The sequence below is a fragment of the Nicotiana sylvestris genome, chromosome 3, assembly GCF_000393655.2.
Source record: "Nicotiana sylvestris chromosome 3, ASM39365v2, whole genome shotgun sequence".
Taxonomy (NCBI): Eukaryota; Viridiplantae; Streptophyta; class Magnoliopsida; order Solanales; family Solanaceae; genus Nicotiana; species Nicotiana sylvestris.
Genome location: NC_091059.1, coordinates 154558722 through 154571918, shown reverse-complemented (window position 1 = coordinate 154571918; position 13197 = coordinate 154558722). Strand labels below are relative to the sequence as shown.

At 37.9% G+C, this 13197-nt stretch overlaps 1 protein-coding gene across 1 annotated transcript; it reads right to left on the bottom strand.

The window, feature by feature from the left end:
• Window positions 1-12651: 12651 nt before the first annotated feature.
• On the bottom strand, window positions 12652-13197 carry LOC138888205 (uncharacterized). Its single transcript, XM_070170025.1, has 2 exons — window positions 13049-13197; window positions 12652-12937 (listed from the first exon to the last, which is right to left on the bottom strand). Exons 1-2 carry the CDS (start codon window positions 13195-13197, stop codon window positions 12652-12654), a joined length of 435 nt encoding a protein of 144 aa, XP_070026126.1.

Sequence of the window (13197 nt, the reverse complement as noted above, 5' to 3'; positions counted from 1 at the left end):
GTATATTCCTGAAGGACTACTCCAGGCTTTTAAATTTTTGAAGCACTTCGTCCTGCTCCGGGCCCTTAGCCGGCTTTTCAGTCTCCACCAGGATTTCAAAGTGAGGATTATAAGTATATGGCTCGGGTGCTTTGAGGGTAGGTTCAGGGGGTAATATTGGTTATCGTGAGCCTGAAACAACGGCCCACTGGATGATCTTTGTAACGTGGCTGGTGGGGGTGCCACTAAAACAGGAACATTTGGTGGGGGAAGGTTCTGATTGGGTGGTGGAGCTTGGGGATTATAGGGATTTCTTCCCTGATAGTAGTGGTGACATGGGAAGCTTGTCGAAGGGCCGGGTGAAGGGTATTCCGGCGTGTGTCCTGGTGGGAGAGTAGTAGTAACGGGTGGTTCGGGCCCCTTTTGTACCCTAGCCAGGGCTAGCTGCATTTCGTTCATCTCCAGTCTCATTTTTTCCATTTTTTCCATTGCCTCTTTCAGTATCTGACTTTCCGTCCTTTCCTCTTCAACACTGTTTTCTTAGTTAGTCATGCTTTTCGGTATGGGCCCTTTGGATCTTGTTTGGTAATGGTAATCTGCCAGAACGTTCTAACAAACTAACTGGTTTGAAATCTCTGGAAACAACAAACTTGTTAGCGTTAGAGTTTAACACATATTGCAATTGCACGTTGGGGAATGCAATGTTCCTAGGCAGTTTAACCATTTCTAACATGTCTTTGCTCCGTATGCATCATCCCGGCTTATTTTACTTGTGCCCTTTAGGTGTTTCTGAAACTTTCCTTTATTTGCTTTCTCTTTCTCTCTTTTTCTTTCTTTCTTTTCCTTTCTTTTATTCACTTTTTCTTTTAGCGGTGGTCGAATCTTATGTGGATTGCCTACGTATCATGTCCCCGCATGAATCAGACCGTGCGTAGTTCTACCACAAATAAAGACACCAATTTTTGGAAAATTTATTTCATTACTAAAACTTCTATTACAAACTACCCATTTAGAAAAGGAAAACAAAATACAGACTCCGAAGTACTAACATAATTTGATGCCAAAAGGAAACACACGAACAGACAACAGACTTTTGAAAATAGAAAAATACAGATTTGAACTAGGAGTACATTAACGCTTTAAATTTTGGTGCCCACGGGGAATCGTTTGACCTTTCCGCGGGCTTTGGTGCAAGGCCCCTTTGCAAGCTTTTCAATTCTTCCATGATTCGGTGGACGTAACCCATGACTGAAGCAAAAAGGGTATCACGGGGTATTTCCTCACATGCTAGGCATCTCATGGTGACGTAATGCCCAATCTCCTCAATTCTACCCCTGATTCTATCCCTTTCCGTGAACAGTTGCTCTATTCGTTGATTCTTTGCTCCCAGTACTTGAGCGTTGTCAGCGAGTTGATCTTGGAACCTCTCCATTTGTTCTTCCATTCAGGCCATTAAATCATAGCAGCGTTTCCTGTCCGTTCTGGCATCCCGGGCTTGTTTAAAGACCCGATCTTTGAGAGTGGAATTTGTTTCATTTAATATTTCAATGCTCGCTTCATAATCCCTTCTCACTTGCCGTAAGTGCTTTGCTCGCGCTGTTGTACCTTTTGCCCATCTGGCCCGAATTCTTGCTATGCAGGCCTTTGATCTTGCCAAACCCTCTCGGCTTTCAATGACTTGGTTTCTCAACCCAGTTATCAGATCTTCGTCGGACCGGCTCCTTTGTTGGTTGTCGGCATCCATTCTGACTCGTTGGATTTGGACTTTCAAGGCCTTATTTGCTTGAGTCAATCTGTTCTTTTCTCCTGTGTCAGCATCGACTTGCACGCTATTTTCATATTTCAGATCCTCAATTTGTTGTTTCAGCTTGCCAATTTCAACCCGATAGCCTTCTTCTCTTGCCAGCCAGCCCCATTGTTCTTGCGAGTCATTCGTGAATTGCTGGACATGGGCTCTTTTAGCAGGCCTTTGACGAATCCGGAACCTTTTCCCAAACCATGCATCATACTTCGGGTCCACCTCGCCTTTGGCTAAATCTCGCACCATAGTTTTGGGCTCAAGGAATCTACATTCATGCCACAGTTTGCGAATTGTATCTTCCGGGACTGTGGCATTCGGTCTTAGCTCGATGGTATGCTTTCTCAAATCTTCATCATGAGGGATAATCTGGAACCTTCCCAATTGACGCAATACCCGATAGGGAGCGTATGGTTGGATACTACGGACACCCATCAGAAGAACATAACATTCTTTGGTCGACATGTATATTGCTTCAGTAGCGGGCAAACACCCAAATGCCCATTCAATTTGGTCCGTCGTTAGTGATCTCAGTCATATAAACCAATCTCCAGTACCCTCGGGGAACGCAACACCCGTTACCCGCTTCTCAAACTTTTCAATGCAGTTTAAACCAGTCAGCCCGAAGTTCATATACCCCACTCGATGGCAGAGATGTTCCTGTATCCACAACTGAAGTAATAGATTGCAACCTTGGAAAAAACTTCCTCCCTCCTTACACACGGTCAATGCTCGGTATATTTCTGATAAGATCAGGGGAACTATAGTGTTGTCAGCCCTTTTCATTGCGACATTAACCATCCCCACGAGACCTATCTTTATTTTCTTGTCGTCTCGTGGGCAAACCATGATTCCCAAGAATGCCATTATGAATGCCAAGGTTCGTCTTGCTTACCATTTACCTCTATTTCCGGCGTGAGTCAGTCCCAAATTTGGCTCGTCAAAACCCCGCGGATTACCATAATGTTGATATAAGAACTGAAGAGTGCATCATCATTTGATAAATCATTATTTTGCACAGTCTGGCTGATATTTAACAAGCCCAGAAATTGGTGTGGCGATACCGGCCTTGGTGACAACAGATACTGACTTCTCAGATTCCCATTCATACCCGCATAACCTGCTACTTCTTCCAGTGTGGGTGTAAGCTCAAAATCCGCAAAGCGAAATACATTTTGGGTCGGGTCCTAAAATGGTATCAAAGCCTCGATGATATCCGTCCTTGCCTTGACATTTAGTAGACTGATGAGACCCCCCAAGACTCTGACCACTATTTCTTTGATGCTTTTTCCCAAATCGTCCCACCACATATGGAGCTGGAGAGGGACCTCGCTAAAGACGGTGAATGGTTTGTTTTCACTAGTGCTCATCCTGCACATTTATTAAGGCGATTTAAACAAAAGCAAAAAATTATTTGACTCAAAAAATGATTTGACTATATTTTCAGAAAGAAAGATCCGATTTTCCAAACACGGCCTTTCAGCACTTCGGGGATGAAGCCTGTGAGGGTCAACCGATCAAAACTCTAAAGGATGATCAAAAGTGGCCGTTTATGCAATATCAGCCTTCCGGCATCCCTTTAGAGAACATTTGGCTATTTTTGACAAAAACAACATCACTTGATTTATTTAAGACTCTTTTCTGGTTTTTCCAAAATAGTAACCCGACATTGAGAAAACGGCCTTACAGAGTCTCGGGGACGAGGATTCTAAGGCTGTGTGGACTAATTGGTCAAAATTCAAAACAAAAAAAAAGACCAAAAGTGGCCGTTTATGCAAAGTCAGCCCTCCGGCGTCCCTTTCAGGAACATTTGGCTATTTTTGACAACAACAGCACCGCCCGACTTATAATAAAATTTTTGACATTTTCTGGGTATTTTTGCAAAAAGGGGAAGTTGGACCCGTTGAGGGTTACCTACGTATCTCACATCCGGTGAGAATCAAACCGACGTAGTTCGGGCAAATAAAATAGACTATTTTTTTCCTAAATAAACTATTTTGAAAACAAGACAAACTAAAAATAAAGACTTTTTTTTTGCTTTTTGAATAAAACAAACTATTTAAAATAAAAACTTTTTTTTTCATTTTCTAAAAAAAATTGGCAGAATTTCGACACTATTCGGGCATTGGTTTTTTCAAAACTAGTGATTAACTCTCTTAACCCTCTACACTGCTATTTCTCTTCTTTTTTTCATTTTTTTTTTCATTTTTCCCAATATTTAAAAGCCGGTCAGCATGCGAGTCCGAAGCATATAAATGCACATGTAGCAAGTAAGATGCATCATGATGGTCTTTTTTTATTTCAGGTACACCTGTCCTAGACAGACCCAACTCCTGTGTTGAGTCTCCAAAGTCAAATGCACATGATGCAAACAAACGTTCCTACTAGGGATCCGGCATGTGGTTTTGTCATACTAGGTTTAAAACCTGAGTGTATTGTTCTAAACCTGGCTTACCCGAGCGGACAGTTGGAGCCGAGGAGGAGGCAGCGTACCGGGAATACATAAGCTTCACCGGCTTAGCAACTTATCCGAACCTCGTTCTAAAAAAAATGGGATTGACTCTAAACAGAAAAAAAGTCACACGAAGTGCACCCTTCTTCATGATTTAGAAGACTCAGAGAGAAGATGGGTTTCGTAACAATTTATATACAATTCACAGAATAACAAAGCGGTAAAAGCAACATTTAGCACATTAGATGAAAAAAATATAATAAAATCAGATAATAAATAAAGCCAATATAACAATTATTCCAAGCTCAAATTTTTAACCCTGAACCAGTGGTTCTGGGTTAATGTCCCCAGCAGAGTCGCTAGAGCTGTCACACCTCCTTTTTCACCTACACCCCGGGGAGGGTATAATAAAGGGAGTTTTTTCCAATTTAAGTGACAATCGAAACAGGATTATTTTAATTAAAATTCAGAGTCGCCACTTGGGATAATTAATGGTGTCCCAAGTCACCGGTTCAAATCCCGAATCGAGGAAAACATTGACTCTGTATTACAGTCTGCGAACACAGAAATCCGGGTAAGGAATTCTGTTAAATCCGGGATAAGGTGTTAGGCATTCCCGAGTTCCGTGATTCTAGCACGGTCGCTCAACTGTTATAATTGGCCTATTATTTGATTTTAGTACATATTTAAATTATGTGCAAATTTTAACTTAAACCGCTTTTCTTTATTTAATTTTTTAAGAAAAATTCAATGTCATCTAAAACACGTCTTGAACCCCGTCACATAAATGCACCCGCGGTCCGTGACGTATTTTATCCAACATTGTTGAGATTTAGATTTGGGTCACATAAATGCGCACCCGAGTTTAGGAAGATAAATTATTAAAAATAACGCGCCTAAAGCAACTACGCACTTTCAAATTTGCGAGGGCCATGGAAAATTCAACTAATGGCACGCCTCGATTTCTAAAGGATTAAAATTAGTTATATGCGGGCTATGGATTATGAACAAAATATATTGTAGAAAATCATCTTAAATAGGAGAACTATTGTGGATACATCTGTGGTACATTACTGCTAAAGTAAACATTTGCTCCAATATGTGCAGAAAACAAGCATATCAAAATTGTTTGACATAGGTTCAGGTGAAACCAAAATAGAAGAGATCAAAAGATATTAAATTCTTTATTGACAAAATATCGTGAGAATATTCATAGGATTTAATAATATGAAACATGGTCATTTCACAAGTAGATATACGATACAACACATCATTCAGGCATCTTTAAAGTTAACCGCTAATATAATAAATAAAGGCACTAATTTGACAACTACATACAACACATCGTTAAAACACATCTAAAGGACACAATGATATAAATAGCAATACTTTTCAACTTTAGCTAACAATTTCCATAGCTTTTGTTGTTTACTTTCTAAATAATGAGTTTTAAATTCAAAGGGAAATCATGTACTTCTTCAGCAACCTTCAAATAAATCAAAAGGCCTTCAACTTAAACTCACGTTTCCAACTAACCAAAGATAATAAAATATTTTACGTCAAACAAATACAGGGATGCAAAATCGACAATAACCAAACTAGCTGAGAAGATCAACACTGATACAGTAGTATTATCAAAGTGCTAGAAAATAGGAGCTGACCTTATCTTCCAAATTCAAACAAAAAAACAGCAGCAAAGTCAAACAGGAACCGCAAGCAAAATCGAGACCTCGAACCGGAAACCTCAGAACTACGTTCTTCGACGACCTCGAAACTCGCCGGAACAGTTTTGGAAGTGGACTATTTGGGGCGTTTTATGGGGTGTTTTTCAGGTGGAGAAGATGAGCTCTCATGGCTCTTTCATGGTGGATGTTAAGCTCTAGATGTAGAATTTTTAGGAGGAAGAAGACCCTCTTTTCGTTGGTTGTCCGTGTATATCCAGTGTATATCGAGAGTATCTCTAGTGTATATAGAATGTATACTGACTGTATATCGAGTGTATACCTCTTGTCTCCGTTAAGAAGAAGCCATCTTTTTTTCCTCTCTATCTTTTGAACTTCCCCCTCCTCTTTCTCCAACTCTCTAATCTCTAAATAGGCATCAAATTAGTGCATCTTCCATTACAAATTATACTTTTAACTTCTTTAATTATCCACTAGTTAGTGTTATTATTTAATTTTCATTAGTGTTAGTTTTACCCTACCAATATAGAAGCTTCCTAATTAGTTAGGTAAGACTCTTTTTTTATTTTTTTAAATAAAACCTAAATTAATTTCTATCCCCAAATTATCTTAGACAATTAAATTAATTAACCCTAATAATTATTACAACTAATTAAAAACCAAATTAAAAGAAAATTGCCAAAATTTGAAAATTAAAGAGTAAAATGTAACATGACTATTTTTTATGATCTTTTTCTATTTTTTCAACAACAACTTACTTAATTAATCTAAAAATGTAAAATAAAATCCAAAATGCAGATGCAATATATATATATATATATATATATTTTTGTATTTTTTCATAATCTGAAATACTACATAATGCATTTTAAAATAAGATAGAAATATTGCACAATACCAAAGCTAATCCTAATTAATTAAACTAAATATAAACTATTTTTGTGTTTTCGAAATTATATAAAGATAAAAATAAGGTACTATTTTTTTAAAATTGTTTTTTATGAAAAGTACATAAACTAAAATACTTGTTTGTAATTTTTATTTTTCTTGTAAGAAAATAAAATAAAAGAGTTAAAATGAGTTGAAATAGCTATATTAGGCCTAAATTAAATATTTACGTGCTAAAATATAAAATTTTTGGGGAAGGTCAAAAATCACATGTCTACAATAACTATCCATTGAGGGCCCCGCAATTTGTAATTTATTCGGCGAGGCATGCCTCACATATTTTTAAAAGGGCTAATCAGCCACTTCTATTATTTATTATTTTTAAAGAGATTGCAACGTCGTGAGAATGCATCTCGAACTGCGCCACATAAATGTACCCCCAATTTTGATACGTTCCAACTTCGTTGAGATTTGGATTTGAGTCACATAAATGTGCACTCGAGTTTAGGGAGGTAACATTATTAAATACGCGCCTAAAGATGCTAACGCGTTATTATTTTGAGAATGCCGCGAAATTTGCTAAGACGGCATATCCCGAAACCTAAGTGTTTATCATAAGCACCTATTGAGGGCCCCGCAGTTTGCAACTTATTAGGCGAGGCACGCCTCGTTTATTTTAAGGATATCCTAAAGCGACTATGGTTCTCTATTTACTTTTGTCTCTAAAGATAGAGAAAAAGGCCTAATTAATTACAAGCGTGCAATGTCCCAACTTTTGTTGTTCGAACCAACAACTTAACGATGATGCACCTCAACGACAATGCATACCTTCATTTTAATTGACAGATATGAACTCCAAAATTCCTAAACCAATTTATCATACCTATTATCTATTACGAACTATGGGTTTTAATGAACCGATTTAATGTAAATGAGCCTTTCTTTTCCTGACTTTTAACTGATTTCAACACTAATCTACCAACAACAATTCAGGTTTTGCTGACTATCGAATTCAGAAACTGTTATTCAAACAAAAACATCCTAATACACTAGCATGATTAATGATAAAATTACTAGCGAGTATGATGAATATTACTAGATCAGCTCATGAATTGAAATCCTATTACAAATTCATTACCCTTTTAACCTGACATTAATCTAGATCCACCTATTACTGATGACAATCGAGTTCCTCCAAACTGATTCAACAATCCCATTTCACAAACCTATTGAACTGACTACACTTCATGCCATTCCAAGGGTTCAATTTAACAGTTCAATGTTATACAATGTTTAACAGATAACCCACCTTAAGAAACAGTTTTGATTATACACATAACTACAATCTATATAATAGGAAAACATCTAAACTACTATCAATTAAAATGCAGGTAGTCCTCAGTTGAACAACAAATGTGTTCGAACATTTCATTTCAAACTTCAACGAGCTTACATCAATATGGTTCATGGTAGTGTACCTTACTCTATAACTCTGACCTTTTTTCAGATTCCAAGCCCCCCCCCCCCAATTTGTCCCAAATGACTCCTATTTATACCAAAAAAACCAGACTGCTAAGTGCCCTGGGAACCCTCCACTAAACAGGCCAGACCTTCTGCCCATTCCTTCTTATTTTAACAATTTACGGGCACTATCTTTTTATAACTTTTTCAGAGTGCTTCCTTTTCAGTTTTTTTAAGTCTAAGACCCATGTTATTCTCTGCAGAACCATTACTGAATGTCCAGCTTGTTATTAAAATTAGTTAAGTGTGTGCAGCCTGGATTTTAATCAATCCCCCCATGTTATTTCTAACTTGATCCCACCCATCAATATTTAAACAGTTAGTTTAGCGGTACCTTAATGTTACTGACAGAACACTAAGTCATTTTCAGGTTTCAAGCCCAAATTACCCCCTGGGAATATGAACTACTGCCCTGTCCTAAACTTCCTAATCTGATTTCTAAGTTATAACCTTAATAACTGATTTCTAACTGATCACTAAAGTACTACAGCTATAACCAATTCACAACTAAATTCAAACAATGACTCAATCAAAATTTAAGCAGTATGAATCAAATTATTATCAGGCTATTCGAACATTCAAGACTGTAAAACTAATCGGCGACACTTATCGAATCGACTACACGAATTACAATACATACAATCAATAGCAAATAATCAGAATCGAACAGGCACAGAGGTGATTCGAGTCATATTGATAGAAACAGGGATTTATAATGAAACTTAACTAGTCGACGGAGCTCATTCGAATCGATTATATAGTTTATTATATACTCGACCATGACCAGAAAAAGTTCGACCAAATAAAAGGTCTTTGAAGAAGGACAGAATCAATCGACAAAAAATTGAAAAATCAATAAAACTACACTAAACAAATAAACAGATATAAACAAACACAAAAATGGAACAAACAGGAAAGGAAAAATACCTCAAGAACTCGGAAACTGGACGACCCTGATTCGAACTCAGACTCGAACTCTTTGAGGTTGAACGGACCTTAATCGAGTGTTCTCAACTGAGAACACTTCGACTAAGGTCGATTAGACCCCAAATCATCCTTTAATTTGGACAGATTTCAACCTTTGGTTTTCTAGGGTTCTTGGGGGTTCGATTTGGGGTTCGAACGGTTCTGGTCTAATTCGAACCAAACCAATGGTGGTTTTGTGACGAGGGAGGTCAGGGAGATGTCCGGTATGAGTTTGGGGCCGGTTGGGGTAGTTTCAAATTTTGCTCGAATCTTCGATTGAAGATTCGATAAACTACAGGCTGATTCGAGCAAAATGGATAAGGGATTTGGGTTGAGGGTGGTCTAATGGCTTTAGGGTGTTAATTTGGCCGTTGGCGGCGTCGTTGCCGCCGGGTTTCAGGTGAAGGTGTGAGAGGGTGTCTAGGGTTTGGGCTATGGAGTTCGTATCCGAGAGAGACGAAGATAGAGGGGTGTTTGGTTTGGGGGCGGGGTATGGATTAGGAATATATAGTATGGGGGGAAATGATCCTGAGCCGTTCGATCTGATGATATCAACGGCTTGGATCCATTCATTAATGGAAACGACGTCGTCTTGCTCACCTCGAGACCGGATCGGTCTTTGGATGGGAATGGGTCGGGGCATAGGGGCGATTTGTGGCCGTTGGATCAAATGAAATGAACGGCGTGGATCAATTGGCCTGATACGGCGTCGTTTCGGTTAGTCTGAGGGCAGGCTGGACCGTTTGATCTTGGGAGATCAATGGTTCAGATTTTTCACATCAAAACAACGTCGTTTGGGTGATCTTGGAGACAGACCAAATTGGACCGGGTAAGGGGTGTTGAATTGGGCCTGGTTTTGGGTTGTTTTGGACGGCCCAGTTCCGATTTTGTAGGTATTTCCACTTGTTTTTGTTTTCTTTTCTTTTAATTTCTAATTAGCAAAAAATTCTACAATAAATTGTAAAACCAAAATTAACCTACAAAAATATTAATTAACACTTAACTACAATTAACACACAAAATTTAACACCAATTAGAAACAAAAATCACACAATTGTACACTAATTGACAAAAATAGAACAAATACATATTTTTGTGATTTTCTTTCTTTTAAAACCAAACTATGGTTTAATTAATTCCAAAATGCACAATTAAATCCTAAATATGCATGCAACATGTATTTTTGTATTTTTTAATTAATTAAACAAAATAAACACTCACAGACAAAATAATTATGAAAAATGTCAGCGGAATTCTTAAACTTGTACCCAAATGACATTTGTTTTATTTTTCGATTTCTTTTGGAGTAGTTTTCGTGAAGCAAAAATCAGGTGCTCACAAGAATCGTAACTTGAGGGACTGGAACATATCAAAAAATCTAGCACCCAATTCCTTGAGGATTAGCCGCAATATTTTTTTGAAGCTAATAAACGTGTCCAGCATTTTAACTTTACAACATTGTACAGTCTCGCCAAAAGATTGATATCTCAAGTTAGGAGTGCCCAAATAATGATCTGTCTGTGCCATTAGAAAAACACGTAGAAATAAGGAAATTACCAATATGTCATGAAAGTATTCCTTCCAGATTGGCCCCAGCAATTTCATAAATTTGATCCATCTATCTGTCGGAATTGATATTCAGTTTTGCGCGATTTTGTGGAAAAATTCATATCTCGAGTTAGGAATCTCTAAATGGCGATTAGTTTGCGACGTTAGAAAGTAACTCAGAGGCCTGCAACATATACGAATTTCACGGCTTAACATTTTTTGGGCTGTTAACATAATGTTTTTGAAGTTGACCTAATTGCAGGGAGCTTTCAGGCTTGCGTACTTTCGGCTAAGAAAAATTGTATCTTGAATTGGGAGCGTCGGAATCATCAACACTTTGATCCTATAAAATTAGGACATCAATAACTATAATCATGTCGAAGATGGAGGCTCAATTCATTTTTATCTAGCTTAACAAATATTTTTGAAGTTGATTTTACAGCTTCGCATATAATGGCTTTGGCTATCATCACAAATTTTATCTCCTTGTTTATTTCTTTTGCAGACTTGCCAAAGAGCTTAAAAGGTCACAATGTCAGACCAAGAAGTCACACAAGATGTGGATATCTTGATGTTTCAAGCAACAAAAAATGAGTAAAATCTCCATTCAAAAGTCATACTCAATGTTGCAGAGAGATCATCTTGTGAAAATACTCATTTCCCAAAAATTGTGTATACTCGAATTTTTGATATCCAGGAAGCTTATGATGAAACTTTTGAGAGTGATGCATATGCTCATGTATGGGAGCTTCAAACAGAAGAAGTAGATCATTGCGCCTACGACTCAACTACAAGACGCATAGTTAAGGGATTATGGAAGCTGCTAAATACCATGAGCACGCCATCAAGGATGATCCATCATATGGATAAGTCACGAACGAGTTGGAAACTACACTTATCTCTCGATCATCTATATGACGTTAGATTCTTTGTATAGGATAATGTTTTATTTTACTTTTATCATTGATGTACATAACGCTTTCAATATTAAAGCAATAAAATGTCCTTTACGCTTTGGTGTCTTATTTATATATGCCTATACATTTAGAAGATTTAATGTGATGATCCCATAAGCCAAACCATTTTTTAAAAAAACTCATTCGGCTGAACTTAGAATGAAACTCTAAGCTGCCTACGTACCTCGGTAAAGAGGATCAAGTCATAACATAGTTCAGAGGAGTGATTTTTTTTGTTTTTCTATGTCCTAATTTTTTTCCTAGGCCGCCTCTCATGAGGTTTTCAACCTAGCAGACTTTTTTTTTATTTTGGTCCTAACTTTTTCCGAGGCCATCTCTTTTGAGGTTTTTAACATAGCAGGTCCTTTTTTTAATTGGCCGTATACAGTTTAGACTCATGTGCTCCATGAGTGTAGCAACATGCAATTTAGGCTTATGCGTCAAGGAACGTATGTGACTTTCATGGGAAGTACTGCTTCAGATATTTTTCATTGATCAAACCAACTCTGAGACCGTCCTTATAAATGATTTTGTATGCTCCGCTTTGATAGGCTTCCTTCACAACATATGGCCCATCCTATTTTGAGGTAAACTTGTCGCCCATGAATTTGTTGAGGATTATGGGTCTTTGAACATCTAGGACCAAGTCTCCCACTTGGAATGATCGTGGCCGCACTTTCTTGTTGAAGGCTCTAGCTAGTCGAGCTTGATAGCACTCCAATTTTTGTTGCGCTTCCAATCTTTTCTCATCCAATGCCTCAAACTCTGTTGGGCGAAGTTGAGCATTCTCTTCGGATGTGAGTCTTTCTTGGATTGATATCCACAATGATGGAAGTTGTTACTCCAGTGGGAGGACTGCTTTTACACCAAATATAAAGGAGTTGCTTGTGTAGCAGTTCTAAAGGTTGTCTGGTATGCCCACAAAGCTTCACTAATTTTCTCATGCCAGCCTTTCTTGTTCTTTGCAACAACTTTATTCAAAAATTTACAAAGCGTCTTGTTAAAAGCTTCGGTAAGTCCATTGGCGGGTGCATTATACGTTAAAGACTTATGTTGCTTGAAATCGAACTTCTCGTATAGACTCCTTGCGAGCTTGTTGTCAAATGGCGTTCCATTATTAGTGATTATGAATCTTTGTCTGCCGTACCTAAAAATTATATTTGACTTGATAAAATCGACAACAATTTCCTTTTTCACTTCCTTGAGTGGAACAGCTTTAGCCCATCTAGAGAAGTAGTATGTGGCAACCTATATATACACATGTCCCTTTGATGACTTTGGAAGTGGTCCAACAATGTCAAGTCCCCATGCATCAAAAAGCCATGAAGCTATAGTTGGATGAAGAGACTCTAGAGGTTGGGTGGATTTAGTTGGCATGAAATTGACACGCTTGGCATCTTTTGGCAT

Bases quoted from the DNA above. Each gene is read 5' to 3' on its own strand.
- LOC138888205 (XM_070170025.1), bottom strand. From the start codon at position 13,197: ATGCCAAAAGATGCCAAGCGTGTCAATTTCATGCCAACTAAATCCACC. The intron at 12,938-13,048 runs GTATATATAGGT...TATAATTTTTAG, and splicing joins AAGTCATCAAAGGGACATGT to GTACGGCAGACAAAGATTCA.